The sequence below is a fragment of the Hipposideros armiger genome, unplaced genomic scaffold, assembly GCF_001890085.2.
Source record: "Hipposideros armiger isolate ML-2016 unplaced genomic scaffold, ASM189008v1 scaffold_111, whole genome shotgun sequence".
NCBI lineage: Eukaryota > Metazoa > Chordata > Mammalia > Chiroptera > Hipposideridae > Hipposideros > Hipposideros armiger.
This window is the reverse complement of record NW_017731461.1, coordinates 77,948-92,479: the sequence shown is the minus strand read 5'-3', so window position 1 is coordinate 92,479 and position 14,532 is coordinate 77,948. Positions and strand designations below refer to the sequence as shown.

Genomic DNA, 14,532 nt, shown 5'->3' with positions numbered 1-14,532 from the left:
CCGGGAGAGGCAGATCAGTTGCCGGCTTCTGGACGGCCGCTCACTGCGGCTGCTGGCCGCTCACACTGGCTGCTGGCTACATACGGTAGCCAGAATATTCTCTTTAGCCTCTATAGTTCACCCAGCTATAGTTTATTAGTAAAGAATATGGATAGACTGTACTTAATTATTGCCCATAGCAACAGCACTTTTCATTTTACTCTTTAAAGGGCATTATTAGGTCAGATGACAAAATTGGCATATGTATGGTAGATTAGGTAAAAGTATTGTACCACTGTAAATTTGTGAAGTTCATAACTGTACTCTGGTTGTGTAAGAAAATACTCATATTCTTACAAAATGCACTCTGAAATTTTAGGGGGAAAGACCATGATGTATATTATCTGCCTCTAAATGGTTCAGGGAAAAAAATCATATATAATATTTATAAAGAGTATGCAAATGGTAAAACAAATGGGATAAAATGTTAACAGGTAAAAAGGGTGGATACATGTATTCCTGGTATAATTTTAATGTTTTAACATTTGAAATTATTTTCAAATAAAAGCTTTTTCAATTGTTCTCCCCCCCCTTTTTTTTCCACAACTGCCTAGTATTCATTTTTGTGGATATACCTTTATATATTTACGCATTCCCCTATTTATGGACATTGAAGTTGTTTTCAAACTTTTGCTATTACAATTCTTCAGTGAATAACTTAAATACATTGTTTACAAAGGTAAGAATTTATCTCTAGGATGAGGAATTGCTGAATTGAAGAGTATAATGCTTTAAATTTTGATATATACAGCAGCAGCACCTGAAAATAAGTTGTGGGTAGCTAATCACCATTAAACCGTGAAGAAGGAGAGTTCTGGTTTCTCTACCTTTCTGAACAAATTTTTCTCTACAGTGTGCACATGAAGATTGAGGAAAAAATCACACTAACCTGTGGACGAGATGGAGGATTACAAAACATGGAGTTGCATGGCATGATCATGCTTAGGATCTCAGATGATAAATTTGGCCGAATTCGTCTTCATGTGGAAAATGAAGATAAGAAAGGGGTGCAACTACAGGTGTGTAGAAACTTTTGATAAGGGAGTATTAAGACTTTTGTTTTTCTACCTAGCACAGTCTTTCCCAACTGGAGTTCCTCATATGAACCACAGGACACAGAAAATTATTAAAGTTGTATAACTAGTGCCATTCTAGATGCACGGGAAAGAAGTTAACTTATTACATACAGTGGATGCCTTGAGGCAATAAATCTCTTCCCAAGCTGGTTGAGAGTGATTGACAACAGCTATATTAAAATGGCCTTTTAATATTGGAATTGAATGAAAGGTCATTTTGAAATCTAATAAATTACTTCATACTCATTAACAAAGGTGCACAGAGGTGCTTATCTGCTACTGTTATGCAAAGAGTAAAATAATTCATTTAGGATATTGCTTGATATATAGTGGGGTTTTTTTAAAGATTTTTATTGGGGAATTGGGGAATGGGAACAGTGCTGGGGAATTGGGGGAAGGGAAACAGACAAGTTGCTGTCCTTTTGTTCTTCAGTCTAATTATGGAGGACGTTGCTTCACTGGTCCAAGTTGGCACCATCATTGCACTCTTCCCGGGCGAGGCAGATCAGTCGCCGGCTTCTGGACCGCCGCTCACAGTGGCTTGAGGGCCACTCACGCTGTAGCCCATGGCAACCCACTGCCACAGGGGCTGTAGCCTAGCCGTTGCCGGCAACTCACAGCAGCCCAGCTCCAGGTTGAGCTGTTGTCCAGCATCTTAGCTGTAGAGGGCAGTGTTACAGGCCCTCATATGTGGGATCCAAACCGGGGCCCTCTAGCATCCCAAGCCAGCTCTTAACCAACGCACCACTTGACTGGCCCTTGATATATAGTTTTTACACTCAGCCGGCCCTTGATATATAGTTTTTACAAAGCAGTTTTTAAACTTATTAGGGATATATTTTATTAGAACAGGTTATGATACCAAATTTCTGCCACTGTATAAACTACCAGTGCTTGGTTTTGTTAGCTGAAGAGCAGTATCTGATAGTATATTTGAAAAGTGCATAAAACCCTTACAAAATCAATGTGTATGTTCCATCTATCTGGATATGTGTGAGACGTTCTTGTCACGTTTTATTTAAATGGTTAATTTTATATTATCACAAGAACAAAGCCTTTTCAGGGAAGAATGTGTTTTTGTCTACTCTCCCTCCCCTCCCCCCCCCATAATTAACACAAAATTGTCTTTTGGAAATAGTGCTTATATTATTTCAAACAGCTTTGCTGGCTCTTAAAGTATATGTAGGTTGCTATCCAAAAGTTACTATTTTTTTCTTTTTTTTTCCTCTAATCACTTTTAAAAGATTAGTCCATTTTACTTGTCCTGAGTTTGAATAACCTTAGTTAGCACTCTGGGGCTAAATTGCAACTAAACTTTCCACAGAGCTATTCTCTCCTCTGCCTCTTTAGTATAAGGCCAAGACTGCTATCTGACCCAGGCAGCTGATCAATGTCTGACTCTAGTCTTCTACTTGGCAAGCTTGATCCCACCACGTGGCTGCTCCCTGTGAAGTATTTTTGTAAAGGACTTGGTTAAAGGTCTTTAACTTTTTCAATTACAAAATTATGAATTTGTTCAATTACAAACAAAATGGCTTAGAGTTGAAATCATTTTTTTCCCCCACTATTTTTTAAAATGTCTAAATCTTAAAAGTTTTTAAAGAAGGGAGATCTTTCTTCAAAATCAAAAAGAATTAGAAGGGCCGGCTGAGTGGCTCAGTTGGTTAAGAGCTCTGGGCTGGCCAAGTGGCTCGTTGGTTAAGAGTTGGCTTGGGAGCTTGAGCTCTGAGCAGCTGGGCTGCCGGTTTGGATCCCACATGGGCCAGTGACAATGCCATCTATAGCTAAGATGGTGAACAATAGCTCGACCTAGAGCTGGGCTGCCATGAGTAGCCAGCGACGGCGTAGGCTGCAGCCCCTGCTGCAGTGGGCTGCCATTAAGCTACTGTAAGTGGCCGGCAGCCAGCATGAGCCACTGTGAGTGGCCATCCAATGGCCAGTAACCGATCCACCTCAGCCAGAAAGAGCGCAATGATCAAAATACCAACATGGGCCAGTGAAGCGACGTCCTCCACAACTAGACTGAAGAACAAAAGGACAGCAACTTGTCTGTTCCCCTTCCCCAATTCCCCAATAAAATCTTTTCAAAAAAAAGAGTGTGAGCTCTGAGCAACAGTGTTGCTGGTTTGATTCCCATATGGGCCAGTGACACTTCCCTGAGCTGCCGCTGAGCTGCTAACAAGTGGCAGGATGGCTCAGCTGGTGAGAGCACATGCTCCTAACAACAAGGCTGCTGGTTTGAATGGTGGGCTACCCCCACCCGCAACTAAGACTAAACTCGGGCACCTTGAGCTGAGCTGCCTCCTGGATGGCTAAGTGGATAGACTGTGCGCTCTTAACAACAAGGCTGCTGGTTCAACTCCTGCATGGGATGGTGGCTATGCCCACCCACAACTAATTGAACACAGCACCATGAGCTGAGCGGCGTGATTGGACTTGGAGCTAAGCTTGCTGCGCCCTCCACAACTAAGATTAAAGGACAACAACTTAGCTGTTCTCCTTCCCCAATTCTCCAACACTGCTCCCCTTCCCCAGCTCCCCAATAAAAATCTTTAAAAAAAAAAAATCAGAAATTTTTAAGTTCCCTGTTTGAGATATTTTGATATGACCCATGGAAGACCAGAGGGAATTTATTTCCTGTCTTACCCTGTCTGAACTTCAGAAGATTTTTTTTCCTTTTCATTTCAGACCCATCCAAATGTGGATAAAAAACTTTTCACTGCAGAATCTCTAATTGGCTTGAAGAATCCAGAGAAGTCATTTCCAGTCAACAGTGACGTAGGGGTGCTAAAGTGGAGACTACAAACCACAGAGGAATCTTTTATTCCGCTGACAAGTAAGTGCCTCTGGCCAGTTCCACTAAGCTAGTCTGCACTGAGAACTAGAAATAGCCCTGGCTTATACACTCTTACCTTCATTGACATAGCAAAATTCTTGACAAAATGATCTTTTGTTGAATTTTGTGTATTTTAAACATTAGCTTTACTTTTTAATACCTTTAATGTTAAAACTTATTTTTAATAGTTTACATTAGGATGTTTAAGTCCTGGCAGCTGTCAGCTTTGATTTTCCATCTTAACTTTTCTCTACTCTTTATCTAATGTTCTAGTATGTCTGCTTTGCTTTTTTCTCCTCAGTTAATTGCTGGCCCTCAGAGAGTGGAAATGGCTGTGATGTCAACATAGAATATGAACTACAAGAAGATAATTTAGAACTGAATGATGTGGTTATTACCATCCCACTTCCGTAAGTGGTATCCTCCACACAATCATATTTTCTATATTGGGTTTATAGAACTCGTCTTTTAGCACTCATTTTGGAGACAGTACTTAGCTATCCATTCTAAGATATTTGCTTCTTAAAAAGGCCAGTTTTGAAAGAAGCCAGATACAAAAGGCTACATACTATATGACTCCACTAATATGACATTCTGAAAAGGTAATACTTATGGAAGAGAAATTAGGAGGTAAAGAAGAAGGCCTTTGACTGCAGAGGGGCACAAGGGAACCTTTGGGGATGATGAAAATGTTCTATGACTTGATTGTGATGGTGCTTACAAGATTACATACACTTGTCAAAATGCATTGAGCTAGCTGTACACTTTAAAAGGAGTGGAGTTTACTAACTTTAAAACCAAAGCAGACAAACAGCCAGCCTTAGTTCTAGAAGTATTTTTAGATGTTGGTCCTCAGTTTATTCATGTAGTAATGAAGATTTCCAGAAGGAGGAGCCACTTCTCAGTCAAACTTTTCTCTGTTTTGTTTTGCAACTCTTAAAGATATTGAGTCTGTCAGACTGAGTTTTTCTTTTTCATTTTGCTGTCTAAACTTTGAGTTAAAGATGAGGATGTGTTTTCAAGGGAACTATTCTTGCTGAAACACGATGTCTACATTACTTTCAGTAAATTTTCTAACAGTTTATTGAGGTATGCTTGATATGCAATACACTACACATATTTAAATTGTACAGTTTGTTTTGACATGTATACACCTATGAAACCATCACCACAATTAAGATAATGAAAATATCCACCACCACCCCAAAAGTTTAGCTCAGATAAGGTTTTTTTGTGTGCTTAAATGGCCTACTTTCTTGGATCATTTGGAAATACTCTCTACCTTAAGTTTATCTCCTCACTAGCATTTCCAGTGAGTGTGCACATTACTTTACCAATGAATCCCAGCTCCTCTACCTCTCAGCCTGCCCTTCATGAACACCCAGTAAGTGTATTCTTAGTGTATCTTTACTATTATATTGCTTAATTATTGTTGCAGAGAAAATGGTACTAATTTAATTTGTAGTTTTGTTCCCTTTTTGATAATTCAGGCCTTCAGATGGCCAGGTCTGGTTTTACTCGTTCTTGTTTCCATTTTTTAAAAATATGCTTTATTACCAATATCCCCTTTTAATGGGATAACCATCATATTCTTCACAGCTTGGTTATTCTTTCAGAGGAGTAGAGGCTGCCTTGAACCATTGTAGGTCTTGAGCATAGATAACAGGTGTGGGTTTTGTTTTGTCAAGATTTATTTTAGTAGACTATTTTTAGGACGCCACAATTTTTAGGCCTCTCCATCTACCCTGTAATTTTGGTTATGGTGGTTTCCTGTGTCTTGGGTCAATTTTGCAATAGTCTCCAGAAGAGACCTTTAGACAACATTTTACCCTATTGTCTAGAACTGATCAAATTAGAGATCAGAATCAGAATTAGAACAGGGCAAAGAGCATACACACACACACACACACACACACACACACACACACACACACACAACTTGGACCATAAAATTGATAGGGAAGAGTTAATTGTGTTATGTCACCTTTAAAATTTTCTTTGTCTCCATTATTTACCCTGCCCCTAATATAAGCATTGAATGTCACTGATAAGTTAAAAAATGGTAAATTTAGAATGTGGAGGAGTAGGTGACACTGCCTGTCAGCCGTGTGCCGGGGTGCAAAGTACTTTCTAGTTCTTTTGCAGTTTACGGACAACTATGTACCCCTTTCTCCCATCGTGTTTGTATTTTGTCAGGTAATTATGTTTTCACTTATCAAACAAAAGTCCACTTACTGGATTGTAAGTCAAATAAATCTACTGGTGGCATCTCTAGTAAGTTCTGAAACATTCTTAAATCTTTTGACAACATCCTCTGAAAGGCCTAAATTCACTCCATTCTAAATAGCCACATAATGGTGTTTAAAGTGTTCCCCCACTATTATCAACTTGTTCCCCATTGTCACCTATAAAGAGAGCTACATTGTATTAAAATTGCTTCTTGACATGGCAACAAATCATTGGTGCAGGAGTTTTGGAACTATATCCCACTTTACACATTTGTCAGTCTCAGTGCCCTGCTAGCTCCAAATCTAGTCCACATGTTGGAGCAGCCCATGGGCATACCTGCCAATTACCTGTGGTTGCATATCTCTGTATCCACAAGGGGAATGAGTGAGATCCTTAGCTAATGTGCTAGGACTTTGATCCTTGAAGTTATTAGGGAGCCTAATTTTTTCTTGGACTATATATAAAAGTGGGCAGAATTTGAGGAGCATAATCAAATTTGGGACTGGTTTTCCTTGGCAGAGTTCTTCCAGCTCTGGATAACTAACTTGACACGGATGTTTCTTATGATAGGTCTGGTGTTGGCGCACCAGTGATTGGTGAGATCGATGGCGAGTATCGACATGACAGTCGACGAAATACCTTGGAGTGGTGCCTGCCAGTGATTGATGCCAAAAATAAGAGTGGCAGCCTCGAGTTCAGCATTGCTGGGCAGCCCAACGATTTCTTTCCTGTTCAAGTCTCCTTCATCTCCAAAAAAAATTACTGTAACATACAGGTACCCCACTTTAATAGAGAGCTTATATGGGGAAAGCGGTAACACAGATGCCAGATAGGTAGCATGGCTTTATGGTCAGAGCAAAAAATCTGAAAAGCTGGTGTCCCCTTCCGATTCCTGACTCATTGTATGATCTTGGTCAAGTTCTTCACCTGCTTTCCTCTCTAAATCAGACAAAGTAAAGACATTGAATGTGAACATGTATAAAAGGACTTATGGATTGTGCAAGATTTATATCTTAGTTGCCTATTTGTTTATAATCTCATATTTTAAAATCCATTTGCCAAAACACCCATGGTTTTGTAATGCCTTTTGTAATGTCACTTGGTTTTTGAACCTAAGGAGTGAAAGAAAGTTTTTTATTTGGAAGGCAAAATAACTGCCCCCAAAAAGTGATTCTAAAATAAATGGATATCATTTTTGGGTTATTTATATCACATCTTTCCTTCACTAATACAGAGAATCATGAGCCAGTTCTGTTGCAAACCTTGTCCTTTAGGTAGGCAAAGTAATGAAAATTTGTGAACTGTTCCTTTAGGTCATTATTTTTAACTCATTGTTTCTCCACTTTTTGAAATTGCATTACGAGGACCCAGTTTATATTGTCGTCTTCTGCTCTGACTCGTTGATTTGCTTGTTATTCTAGCACTATCTTATCTTCCCAGATGGTCTCTGTCTCTCCATAAGTGCTTGGGAAGTTATAATACCCTTTGTTGGATGATTCCAAAGAGCATCCCCTTCCCCCACCTCCTCCCGCTCCCGCTTCCTACCTCAGCTACTGGCATAACCCCATCAGTATTGGGAGCACATTGTTGAACTCAAGACATTAGATAGAAATGGGTACATTTTTCTCTTTGGGACCACATGAAGTATAATTGTCTCTCAAAACCACATTAGAAAATATGAATCAGTGGTTCAAGTATTGTGCTGGTACTATTACAGTTACCATTGTTATAGGTAATTCATTACACTAGACATTTTTTGTTATTAAAAAGAAAAGACCTCGGGGCATCCCAATTGGGATCCCCTCTCGTTTTGAGAGCTGTTACTTTCTGCTCTAATAAAACTATCCTCTGCCCAAAAAAAAAAAAAAAAAAAAGAAAAGAAAAGATCTCATTAGAAGGATCTAGCCATATCTAGAAAATAAGTAGCTTAATAAGAATTTGAAAGTAAATCAAACAAATAATGTTATGAGTTAGGATATTGCATTTTGTGTCTAAATGTTAGTTGATCATCCTGGTAGAATGTCTATGAACTTCCTAGGTTTTGTAGGGTAGGGCCTGGGCAATGGCCACTCATTCTGGACCTTTTACTTAATGTTAATACTACTCTACATCTCATCCCAACAGTCATCTTTTCTTTCTAGAAAGCTGGTTAATCATGTTGGTGGGGAAGAGTGATGCTGTAATCTATAGTTGTGAATTGAACTTTTTTAGCATTTCTGAGTTACTTTTAATACTGCTTTTAGGGAATTTGATCTTTTCTGTACTGAGAAGTTAGCACCTTAGAGACTCGCTCTCCTTCTGCTTTACCTTACTTTTTGTTTGTTTTCCTAGGTAACCAAAGTGACCCAGGTAGATGGGAACAGCCCTGTAAGGTTTTCCACAGAGACCACTTTCCTAGTGGATAAGTATGAAATCCTGTAATGCCAAGAAGAGGAACCGAAAAGGAAAACTTTCAAATTAATAAAAAAGAAGCCACAGTGGCTGAAGAGTTTTTTCCAAATCTACAAGCCATTGGAGACCCCTTTTCTGGTATAATGCACGATTCTCGGCGCTCAAGGACCCTCAACTCGCCCTCAGTGTTTCAGTGTCACAGAGACAGTCTTTGGCAAAGAAATGACACAAACATAAAGGGAAAGGCTGCTGATTTCTTTGGCAGATTTTACTGGCCAGCAGGAAAGCCAGCTCTCCAGAGAATGCCCCTAGTTAAACACCTTCTCTGCATTCACTTAAGTTGCTCCTTTAATCCTTAAATATAGTTATATTTCATACTTTGTTTTTTAAGTTTTCTCTACAGAAGATGTTAGTCTTTCATACTTCTTTACCTTCAGTTTTTTTTCTTTCTATACATTTAATCAAGAACTGTAGGCTGTGTTTATTTGGTACTCTAGAACAGGTTGATCTAATCCAGTCTTGATTTTTGGATTGTACAGGTGCACTGCTTAAGGTGTATCGGGTCTAGAAGCTGTAAGATAAGGATGTTCATGTCCTTTTACTATATCTATTCATCCCTCCACTCCTTTGCCAAGTTGTTTTCCTTTTAGGCCTGTCCCTCCAATTTAGAACAGTACTGTGAATCCCACTAGTGTCAATATTAAAGACAGCTGAGAAACAGCTTTCAAATGGCACAGCCCCACTTCAAGGTGTCTGGAAGGGGAATGATTATGTCTAGTTAGGGATTTCACATCCACAGGTAATCATGTCTGCTGCTGGTGCTATCCAGGTTTCCAGTTTTCCACATTTTGGGTACTTTAGCTAAAACATAAGAGCTCATGGTGTTTGTAATCCATTCACATTCCTCAGATTCACCACCTCGCTCTTTCTGGCTGTTGTCCTTTCTTTCTAGCAGAGATGAGGTTATGATTTTGGAGTCTGTGGGTTCAGTGAATCTGTGCCAATCTCATTGGCCCCTGAATTATCAAGGAGACTCCATTTCCACCACCAGGCTTTTAGCATTTCAAGAGGCAGCTGATGATATTAGTATGTGTTAGATTGCTCATATATACTCCCATTTCCTTCTAGCCTGCCCAGCATTTTTTCACCAGCCTATCTGTTGCTGTCTCTGAAATCCCTCTCCTTTAAGTCTTTTCTATTGAGTGTCGTCATGTAGTGGTGGTTTCTTAGCCCCATCTCATCCATTACTTTTTCAATGGAGAAGACAACATCAGCCAGCCCAGCATTGGCTGCTAACCTGGTATTGCACTCAGTAAGGTTGGTGGAGTTGCTGCCAGTCTGCAGCCACAGGCGGGGAAGAGGCAGATGACTGTAGATGACTTCTGCACTTTCAATTGCTAGGAGAGCACCACTCCTACTCTGAAAAACATTGGCCTTCCCTGCGAAGAGTGGAGTGTTCTTGAAGCAAAGCAGTCACACAAATGGCCATGGATGGAATTGTTTGCCAAAGAAATTTCTGGCCTTTCCCTTTCCCTTAACTGCATCAGGGAAGAATCCTTATCTGTAGCTCGGTTTCCACATGAGGTTTTTTGAGGAAGGGGAATGGGGACAAGAAATCTGTCATGTAGTTAAATAGGCAAGAAATCTTATTAATCCAGTTTTGTTTGAAAGTTGCTTGTCCATATGATTTTTTAAAAGTCAAGTTTAGTTTCATAAAACTTTTTTTTCTGAAATTACTTTTGGGGTAATATTTAAAATGAGAGATGTTTTGTAACCCTGTAAAATACATAGGGAATATAACATTCCAGTGTACACAAAGAAGGCAAATTCTTTAATCAAATAAAGAGTATTATAAAATGAGTGTGTATTAGACTCTTGACTCTCATACTTTGGTGTCTGCTTGCTAATTCAGGATAATGTAATGGGATCTAAGATTAAAAATTAATGATATGTATTTTTTAAGAGAAAATAATCTCTGAGTAGTCATTGCTTTTCCCCCCATTACAGGTATTGTGCCTTCTTGTGTCTTTTTCTCCATTCAAGCATACACATACACATCTGACGGTAGCTTTTGAATTTAATGCTACTTAAGGACTTTTTCTCTTAATTTTGTCAGGGGCAGTCATAAAAATTGAGTCGTCATCTTTAAAGAACAACAATGGTTTGTAATATTTTGAAGCATCACTTCCCCATTGACAGTAGTAAAAAGTTATTCAGGGATGAGTGATGAATGCCAGTTGTTAATTCCCTCAAAAAAGGCTTCTTCCTCACTTTTTATGTAACTTGAAAAACTATTGAACATCAACAGATTGTTTGGAAGGCAAATTATTCTAATGAGTAATTAAGTGGGCATGAAAAGTTTTTATTTTAATGGTGAAAGCCAAGACTTTGAATTTTTTGTTTACCTTAAGAGAAATAGAAAGTATCTGGTCTAATGTTGAAGTGTGGTTTGGCTCTCTGAAACTGTAACCTTAATCCAGTGAAATACACACCAAAAACATGCCACACCCCCTGACTTGGCAGCTAATCCCTCCGCAGCATCAAGTGGACTTTTTGTTGGCCTCTTGTGATGGAGACTAACAATTAGATCTGACTGAGCATTCTGTTTAATGTAGGAGGCTTGTGGTTCCTGCTCTCATTTAAGTCCACATAGCGGAAGGTAGGAAGCACACCTCTGTGGGCAGGAGTTCTTATAAAGGGTATCGACCCATGCATCTCTGGTGGGAAAATTTGCCTTCCAATTAATTTAAAATTGTTCACACTGGGTAGGATCTGAGAAATTTCCAAGGTTGAGATAGAAGAGCCTTTCTTAAAAGTTCACATCTGGCAGAGCTCATTGGAGATAGGAAAAAAGTAGAAAAAGTCTGCATCCTCAAGAAGATTATAAACTCTTAACTACAAGCAATGGCTGTATCTACTTACAAAGCTTTTTTTTTCCCCCCCCTAAGGTAAGTGTCAACTACAACTAGTGATACTCAACATGGGTCTCAGTGAGGGTGAGGCTTCTGTCTTGTAGGCTTTAGAGGAATATCTGGAAAGCAAAAACTCAGAGTGGACTCCCCTTTATTATGCACGTTTCATTGCAACCATTCTCACCCTCTATTCTTTTTGCCTGCTTTGGTAAATATAATTGCAGCTAAAGAGCTTTGAATCTACTAGAAGATCCACAAGTAGCTTGGTTGCTATGCATTGCTCTCACCCAAGGGCAGAGGGCATCACTACAAGTATCAGTCTCATTTTACTCTGGGGAGTTAGTGATTGATGTGGATGCAAGCCTTTAAGAAAATTAAACTACCTTTCTAAACGAAGCTGTTGTCCCTCTCTCAAACACAAGAGGTCAAGCAACCAGGCAGTTTATAAAAGTTTGGGTCACTTCTCACTATCTCTAACCCCCACCAAAAAGGTTTTTGCCTTGTTCATAGGCAGGGGCTGAGTAGTTATTTAGGGCTTAGTCCAATTCTGGAAAGTTCCTATAGATAAACTCATCAGGTTGATTACCAAAGAGGGGCTATTTGAAAAAGGTATTACAAATTCAAGGCAATGGGAGAAATGGAAATAGGTCTTGTTCCCCATTTCTTTTGCACAAACGAATGCTGCTTTTCAGCTTATAGGAAGGTCCTGAGTCATGGGGGCAGACGAGACCAGTTTTCTGTCCTACCCAAATTTCCCACTTGGCTTGGATTTATCTTAGCTCTTGGTGGAAGTGTGGATTGTGTCATTTCGAAGACAAGCTGAGAGGAGAGTTTCTGCTCCTTTGCAGCTGCTGAAGAGAGGTTTGAACTTTTTCCCAAGTTGGATGCAGCGAGGAGTTACTTGGCACCATTGCTGCCACCACACCTACACTGATATGCCTAAGTTCAGGATCCAAAGAGGACAGAAAGGATAGTTTTCTGGGATAGGGTGCGTACCTCCAGGCTTACTTGCTATAATGAGCAATAATCACCCTCTCTCAGGCTGGAGCAGTACAATTTGAGAGGAGGGACAGAGGTGGGAAATGTGCCTAAGGCAAAGAGGCAGGAGGGGTGTGGAAATCCACTACTGACATTCATAGCCAAGTGCAGAGGGCCTAAAAAAAAAATCCACTCTTCCTTCCACACCCGGCCTTTGCTTCCACTTCGGAAAGTCTGAAGCATGCTTGGAAAGCTGTTTTCTGCTTTCTTCTCTCTTCCTCCCCCTTTCCTGAGCTCCCAGCTGCTCGACCTCTTGCGTAATTGTGAGAGCACTTGAGTTTTTTGATGTGCTCCAGATGTGGAGTTGGGTGGGGGGGTGTATGGTGGGGGCGGTAGGTCTGTAGTCCCTGAGTGCTTTAACTGTGGGAACATAGGGCCTTGACACAGCAGAAGTGAGGACACAGTGCTCAGAGCCTTGAGCGTGGGGTCAGCATGGGCTGGGAAGACAGAAGTTGAGTGCTGTTTCAACCCCCTGCTTTATCATCAGCTGCTTCCATGACAGGCTTGATTATTCCCTGAAATTCCTCTTGACCAAGATGGTAAAGAAGATCTGGGAGTTGTGCAACAGAGCTACGTGAAGTTTCTGAGGTACCCCAATTTGAGCCCCTTCCCTCAAATGCTGGGTCTTGGCGCACAGGATACAAGTTTGGGTTTTGTTTTTCTTTTATCAGAAAAGCCTGAAAATCACTGTTGTGATCTGCCTCGTGAAAAGTGGCCAGAGTCAAAATACTTTCATGAGCTTCAAACAGTATGAAGACAGGAAGAATAAGAGCCTCCCCGCCCCCCCCTGACACACACACACAATCATTGGGCTTCGTGGTACAGCTCATGCTAGAGCCTGATGGACTTCTGTTACCTACAGCAGGTAGCTGCAAAGCGCGTCCTTCCCCTCCCCCTTTGTGGCAATTGCTTGGCTCCTGTCAGCTCCAGCCTCCAGCATGGCCGCCCCCCACCCCCACCCCCCTGCTAATGCTGGCTCTGTCAATGAGTGACCAAAGATTCCTGCAGTTCAGCCTCCTGCTGTTCCTGGGTTAGGGAGAGAGGGCACCAACTGAAGCCACTGAATCAGAACAAGATTTGTCCATCCCAAAGGGAACACGTTATTTTCTGCGATCCACTCCAGCTGGAATTTATGCCAGCCTTGGGGGCTTTCTGCTCCCTCCTTCAGTGAGGAAGTCTCAGGAGTCCCTCTACTGCAGGTTAAAGAGGTTCAGTCTAGCTGAGTTCACCTCCCTAGGGCCTCCGCAGTTAAGTCTCCTGGGGCAAGAGCTGGCTTTGCAAGGTAAGGATCCACTGTCAGCGTTCGATTTCGGGCTGGGGGTTGAGATGAGGAACGACTTCAACCAGGCTGTTTCTAGGCTCCTCTTAGGTTTTTAGCCACCACCCCCCTTCTTCCTTATTAACTCCCTACTCCTACAGAGACTTAAAATGCTATAGTAGGATGGTGTGCTCAACTGTGTATCTATAGCTTGCCTCCCAATTGGAATCCAGCAGGTTGGGGTGGGGATGGAGCTACATGGGGGCAAGATGTTAATTCTACTCAGCTTTCCTGTGCTTTACAGTTTGCTTGGCCCTTTAACATGTCTCCTTATACCTATCCTTAGAAAAATTTGTGAAGCTTGATGTGCAGGGCTGTCAACCCCATTTACAGCTTCATGATGGTGCTTGAAAGAGGGTGAGGAGAAGGGGTGACAGGGCGCAGTCCTGGGTCCCTCAACAAATTTTCTGGAGATGTGGAGTATGTTGTAGGGCTGCGACTAGGGGTTCACTGGGAGCCGATGGAGGATTCAGACATCTAAGATTTTAAAAGGTGGGGGGGGAGAAGAGACTGAGAAAAAAACACGTTAAAAACATCCTCTCAGAAGAGCCTTAAAGCCTAGGGGTGTAGGGTGGTCTAGAAGTCCAAAGGGGAGAGTGAAGGGGGAGAGGAGTGTGTGTGCGTTGGTGGCAGTGGAAAGCCCAGCTGCAGAGAGGAACAAAGCGGGCGCTGTGCAGGCGGGGGGTGGGGGTG

General features: G+C 41.2%; 1 protein-coding gene across 1 annotated transcript in view; it reads left to right on the top strand.

The window, feature by feature from the left end:
* Positions 1-10,438, top strand: part of ARCN1 (archain 1 coat protein complex I subunit delta) — a 32,011-nt gene extending 21,573 nt beyond the window's left edge. Inside the window, exons 6-10 of the mRNA XM_019647503.1 lie at positions 893-1,058; positions 3,804-3,951; positions 4,253-4,361; positions 6,751-6,955; positions 8,512-10,438. Coding sequence (XP_019503048.1) covers positions 893-1,058; positions 3,804-3,951; positions 4,253-4,361; positions 6,751-6,955; positions 8,512-8,601 — 718 coding nt within the window. The 3' untranslated portion in view covers positions 8,602-10,438. The remainder of the gene's footprint in view (positions 1-892; positions 1,059-3,803; positions 3,952-4,252; positions 4,362-6,750; positions 6,956-8,511) is intronic.
* Positions 10,439-14,532: the final 4,094 nt, after the last annotated feature.